General features: G+C 36.1%; 1 protein-coding gene across 2 annotated transcripts in view; it reads right to left on the reverse strand.

Moving 5' to 3' along the window:
* LOC132166634 (ABC transporter D family member 1) overlaps window positions 1-6,748 on the reverse strand; it is a 34,900-nt gene that overhangs the window by 1,470 nt on the left and 26,682 nt on the right. Inside the window, exons 15-22 of one of the 2 annotated variants that reach the window (XM_059577481.1) lie at window positions 6,072-6,162; window positions 5,445-5,569; window positions 5,163-5,312; window positions 4,996-5,068; window positions 2,895-3,075; window positions 2,630-2,788; window positions 751-912; window positions 442-678 (exon numbers count right to left, since the gene is read on the reverse strand). In XM_059577481.1, the coding sequence (XP_059433464.1) occupies window positions 442-678; window positions 751-912; window positions 2,630-2,788; window positions 2,895-3,075; window positions 4,996-5,068; window positions 5,163-5,312; window positions 5,445-5,569; window positions 6,072-6,162 (1,178 nt within the window). The remainder of the gene's footprint in view (window positions 1-441; window positions 679-750; window positions 913-2,629; window positions 2,789-2,894; window positions 3,076-4,995; window positions 5,069-5,162; window positions 5,313-5,444; window positions 5,570-6,071; window positions 6,163-6,748) is intronic. The other variant, XM_059577482.1, reaches the window with a different exon arrangement.

Consider the following 6,748-nt stretch of genomic DNA (forward strand, 5'->3'; position numbering starts at 1 on the left):
AAAGCTCATGATGGAACCTGATGATGTTTGATGGGAAACTACTGCAAAGTCAAGCAATAGGACCCAATTCATACATTTTAACTTCAAATACTGTCTAGATGATGTCTCCAAATTGAGAACTCTTGCTGAGATGTTAACATCAAGAACTTAAGACAGTTTTCCATGGTGCAATTTTAGGTAGTGTTTTTTCAACATATGCATGCTCTCTGGGATGGCCAAATGTGCATTCCCCAGGGGAAAATACAAATTCTGATAAACTATTAAAGAATCAAGAAAACCAAAAAAAAAAAAAAAAAACAAATCTACCAATTCTATAAATATTTTATCAGTTGAAATATCTGTGATCTTTCAGAGTACTTGCTAACCATGTCTAGATAGAAATCAGGAGCACGGAGAGTGGAAAGTATAACATAGGCATTCTGATCTAAGCAAGAAATTCACCTTTTCCATATAATTTAAGTGCCCTCAACGCTGCTTCCTCACATGAGAGAGGATATATAATTTGGTCCCTCAGGGTTCCTAAGCATGTATAAGGTCGCTGAGGAACATAGAAGACGCCACATCCAGATCCAGCCTCTTCATCAATATGTTGGGATGGTTTAGTGAGTCTTCCGTTTACAACAGGCCATAGACCTCTAAGGACTCTGAAGACTGAACTTTTCCCACTCCCATTTGGACCTTAAAACAAAGCATACCTGTCAGATGCAAAATCTACATAACAAGATAAATAAAGAAAGTTACTTCACTAACCAGTTACAAGCAGGCTTTCCCCTGGTACTATGTCACATGTCAACTGCCTAGCCAACATTTTCTGTGCTGGAGTAACTATATCCACCTCAGAGAAGGAAATGGCATCTTCAGAGTAAAGATCTCTCCTCTTAGATGGCGACTTACTTTCAGACATAGAATCTGCTGCAAGGCCAACAACTCAATTAGCATGAAGATTCAACATCTGATTACTCGATCAAACAAAAACCAAGCAAGAATGATTGCCATGGATTGACCATAATTTACATAGTAATCTATACAGGCCAAACAATGTCAGTTCAACCAATCAGTATATTGGAAGAAAAACATCTTCACACGGTAGTGATGCACCTTTCGATCAAAAGAATGAAGAGAGAGTAAAACTACTTAAAACTACACTTAAGTTACAAATTTTGATATGGGTCGCTCAGAAACTAATATCACCATGTCTCATATTTATTTGCCCCCATCTAATAACATTATAGCCTTTTCAAAAGGTTGGCCATGCTGTGATCTCCAAACAATGCCAGTTCAACTAATCGTATACTGGAAGAAAAGCATCTTGACATGGTAGCAGTATAGCTTACAATCAAAGAATGAAGACTGAGTATAACTACTTCAAAGTTACAAGTTTTGGAAAAAGAAAGTATAACACTCCTACAGTCTATACCCCTAGATCTTGGCCAGCGCCGTATGCTACTTTATGGTGCTTTCAAATTCTAATCTTGAGACCACAAGATCCAATTGTCTCTGTCTGATGTGCTTTAGATTTAATGTTGCAAAAAATGTCATTTAGATTTAATTACACTTAACTTTGTTCCTTTGGCCAGCCAAAAGTACATTAGAATCATAATTCCAGATAGATTAAGTCATCAACTTTTTACAATGTACCACTTGAAAAACCTGGAATAGAATGTGATAAATTTGCTCCTTCAACCAAAAGGCATGCTCTGTGATGGGATGGCAACATCTTTTTTCTTTTACACCAATATTTTTCTTCCATCGCTCAGCTTAAGTCCTTACTCCCACAATCTCTTGTTGTTTACTTAAAAGTGACTAATACAGTATATTGGTGGACTATATTATCCACCGACATCTGATCTCAAGCTCTTGCTTGATATATAGATGCATAAATCACACGATTCCACATGAACTCTCTAGTTTAAAAAACAGTGTCCTAAATCAGTTCCATTACATAAAAATCCATTCATATGTAATGCATATCAATATTCTCTTGTTCAAATATGAAAGATCTAATATGAGCCCTGAAAAAAAAAATGCATGAGAATGATCCCATTATCAGCCTTACATGATGCATTTCAAATTTATCTCATCAAATTTAGTCACTTGAGAGCTCTTCATACTCCAATAAACCATATATCAGCTTCACATTAAATAGCTTCCTCAAGACCTCCCCTGTAACAAACTCTGGTATGGTTCCACAGATGCTGCCTGGGAGGCTGCATACCATTTGAACCATGCTCAAAGCAAATCAGTGGAAATTAGATCCAGTGGCTGGTTGAAGAAAATGATATTTGCTAGATCTCTACTGTAGATCAAGAAGATAATCGGAAAATCCTCAACCAGGAGCAGTGCATTGAATCGCAGCTCAAAATGGGGAAAAGATCAACCACTCCTAACCTTATGCTTGATAGTAATAATTCTCTTAAGAAAATGCTGATGCCGAAAAATAGCAAATCCAAGACTCCACTTCTTATTTTCTAATTCAAATAAATATAGCTTGTATAGGTCAAACAAACAATCTGACACGACTTGATCCCAAAGTATTACCTTATTCCCTAGCAAGAAACAACATGTCTCCAAGACACTAAAAGATCCCATGAATAATTATGTATTAATAACTAAGATTCTCAAGGCATACCTGACTGTGCAGCATGTAGAAGTTCTTCAAGCTCAAAAATCCGGTTAATGCCACCAGAGAGCTCAATGAATGTTTTATGCAATTCAAGAATGTCACCGAAAGCTAAAAAGCTTTGAGATACAACAGAAGCTAAGAACCGCAATGCATGTGCCAGCTCACCTGGAAAAGTAGTCATATATATATACATATATGAGAGAGAGAGAGAGAGAGAGAGAGAGAGATATTATAACAGGCTAACAGAGTCTCAAAATTAGGCTAATCATACCTTGAGTGGCAACCATTGCTCGGTCACCCTTGTGCTCCATTGCATATAACAAGCTCAATCCCCAAGTCACATTATGTGGGAGTTGCTTCGTGATAAAATCATCAAGTATACCGAACAGCCATTTCTTTTTCAAAAGTGACATTGAGTGATTGAGAAGCTCCCTGAATCTTGACTCAATCATCTGAGGAACATATAAATATAAAAATTAAAAGCTAATACCAACAATGTTAAATACATAGTTCAGGAGTGCATCATGCCCATTGCTCAGGAGAAGTTTTTATGGAATCCCTATCTACCAAAGTTTTTACTTCTGGTTCCGGCGAACGAATAATCATTAAACTTATTTGGCTATACTGAACCACGATGCACACAGGACATGCTAATGACAAGTTTCTTTACTACAAAGGAAAGACAAAAAAAACAAGGTCTCGAGGCATTGTGGTTCAGTTGTATCTATTGGTTGCCACATCCTTGAGAAGTAGCAAACACGTTAAGAAAATTCAAGCTGTTATAAGGAGTGCCAATGCAATCCAAGCATGAGTAAGCAATAGATAGGACGAACCTAAAAGATGTGGAATATTGGAAATAACTGGCAATTAACCAAGTAGCAGAAGTATTCATAGGCTCAAACAGAATTGATTTGACAAGCTTTGACTTGATATTCAAGAGCAGAAGAATGAAAGTTATGTAGACATTAGAATGGATAGAGGTACATATCTAAGGAGTTCTGAAATGTTCAACACATGATTTTGAAAAAAACCTAACCTACAGCATGCCAATGCCTTTATTTTCTTCTCTTGTTTAATGGAACTTTCAACACGTGCACGCGAACACTGAATAGAAGAATTGCGAGATACCCAGGTATCACCAAGTACAGGGAAATAGTTTCATTGATGGTCCATAAAGCTGTTTCAGTTATTCAGATATCTGAAACATAACTCTGACCCAAACTGAAAGCAATCTGCAAATGGAAGTTCAGCTAACTATGATTGTTGAAGTGTCAGTGACAGCTTCAAGCCTCTCATTCTCACCCAAAGGGGAATACCAGTCCAGCTGAAGTAACTAACAGATGTTTCAGGATAGACAGTAGATCACTGTATTATTCATAGCATTTGTCTTTTTAATGATAGATAACCATAGTACTTATCCCATTCAAGCTTTAAGAAGTTTCCAGGTGCAAAACCTAGTGTGCAAGAAGGCACCATAAAATGTATGTAAAACAAAAAAAGAGATGTTATTATCATAATACAACCTACAAAGAGAATTTGAATTTAAAAATGCCTGAGAAGCCAAGGTCAAACTTGAATAAAATTAAATTAATCAAACAAAAGCCTATTTTTATGAGGGAAACGTGTATCAAAGATTGACATGATAGACAAATGGCACATCCAAGTGTCCTACATCAGTGTAGACGCTATGATAAGAATTACCTTTTTCTTTTTCAAGCAAATGCAACAGGAAGAAAAAGGAGGCAAAACAAGAGAAAAAAAAAAAAAAAGGAAGGGGGAAGGGAGAGCCGGGAGGGAGGACAAGGAAATGGGAATGCTTCCACTTGTCATGATGGAGGCAGCCCATCTAAGTAAATTGTGTGTAGACCAGTTACTATAAGAATCACCTGATTCTTGTGTCTTGTTCCCCTTTTAGCAATGTCTATCATGTTGTTAGGGTCAGAAGAATATGTTGGTGACAGGGATTTGTTACAGGAGTATTTTGGTCATTGTATTGAATTTTAGAAGCTACATATGAGAGTTAGCCTCCACTTTCTCTATTTGCTTCCCATGCAAACCTCACAACACATGTGAAGCAACTTTTATCAATGGTTTACTCTAGTCTCTCTTTTTTTAATTAAGTAATTGAAATATTATTAAAAAGCGTAAGGCGTCCTCAGGTATACAAGAGAAGCCACCTAGCTAGAAGGGGAATGGTTACTCTAGTCTTCCACATTTTGGTAATGGCTGACACTCAAATTTCATGTTTAACTGCAACCCCTATGTCCATGTTCAAAGACACCAGAACATCAAGAAATATGATTATTGATAATCACGGGAAAAACAACTTAGCATCCATGTATAAAACAAATCGTGAAGTTCAGATAACTTACAGCTTTTTCTCGAGTACCACCCCCAAAGAAAGCAACAGATTCAGCATGAGTACGCAGTCTTTCATGCATGAACCTAATTTATGCATAATGTGCAAAGTCAGGTTGATATCAAAGCAATATTGCTCAAGCATTAATGATGTAGGAAGCAGAAACCAAAAAGAAGTTACCTAAAGATTCCTTCAAGCTGTTGTTCTTGACTTGCCAAATCACCAAAGTCAGGAGTAACGGTTCTTAAAAAACCCAGACCCAGTAACATGTAAGCATACAATATGGCAACTCCCCTCTGACCTGTTAACAGCTTCATTCTCCAGGTGAACCTTAAAAATTGTAGAAACACTTAATTTATCCATGAAAAGGGAAAAGAGTAAGCGGTAATTGAACCTCATATCAAGCTTCTAATGAGACAAACCCCTTGGCACTATGATAACTAAACTGAATACAGTACTCACCAGATAATGTCCACAGATGGCTTTACCATTCCAGTAACCAGTCCTGACAAATCGGTAGTCAGCTTTTCCAGATCATGAGTTATTCTCTGATCTGCATCAACACTTTTGCTTGACATGTGAAAGACCTACGAAGAGAAGCATTTCATATGAATTTGGATTTAATCCTGGATGTCTCACTAAAGAACTTAAAAATCAACCAAATAGCTTCTAATGATCTAGACACCAATCCAAAATAAATAAAACCACCAAATTTCCAATATGAATAGCAGAACTCTCAAACAAAACAGAATTACAAAAATTGAATTATAACTGTGACAGTTAATTCATAGACTAAACAAATGCAAACTTTTGCTAAGTCAGTCATGCATCAAAAAAATAAAGCTAGTTAAATTTAAAATGCGGCACAGAACTTCCAAAACAAAAATTTCCCATATCATCCGGGAAGAAACAAATCTTAGTTCTGAAGTATAACAGTTTCAGTTAATGAAAAAGTTTTTTTTTTCAACAAAAGAAGAAGAAGAAGAAGCAAATAGCTTTTATTGAAAAACTTCAATGCCTACCAAGTAGGGGTTCTTGAAAGATCGAGATGCCAAAAGAATCAACTTTATACGCTTTAGGAACTAGTACCTTATAAAATGCATTATTTCTCAAATAGTTCTTCAGTAAGTGTTGAGTCAAACGGATCCTCCACCCAAGGGCCAGCCTGGCTTTCAAGTGCCTAAAAAATAAAGCATAGTTTAATTGACTGTTACTAAACGAATGGTAGCAAGCAGTCATTTACTTAACCTTCTCTTCATCACAACATAAACAATCTAATACGGGTAACCACGAAAAATAAGTAATAAAAAAAAAAGGAAAAAAAAAGAGTGCCTTGTCTTTAAGAGTAGAAAATTATTCACAAAAGTTATGCTTGACTAATAGCATCAAGAGTATCACAAAGAAGAATACCAATGATGAGTACACGGCTCAAAGATGAATATATGCATGATTTCATTGGATCATCAAGTGTTCCATTCAGATGGTTACAAGAGCAAGGAATAGAATCAAGAGTTTCATGATGCAATAGACAATTTATAGAAATATCTCTGGAAATCTATGATGGCATCATTCATCAGACCTATCAAATAAAGCATTACAAACAACAATGAGAATGCCCACAAACATATTGTTAAATCACTACTTATCCCAAAAGCTTAAGCTGATAGAAAGTTATAAATTTAATAATTTAATCAATACTTTAACACTCATCTTCACGTGTGGGCTCAAACTCCCACTTAATAAGTGAGGCCCAATACATGAAATAT

Source organism: Corylus avellana, chromosome ca11 (genome assembly GCF_901000735.1).
Source record: "Corylus avellana chromosome ca11, CavTom2PMs-1.0".
Lineage (NCBI taxonomy): Eukaryota > Viridiplantae > Streptophyta > Magnoliopsida > Fagales > Betulaceae > Corylus > Corylus avellana.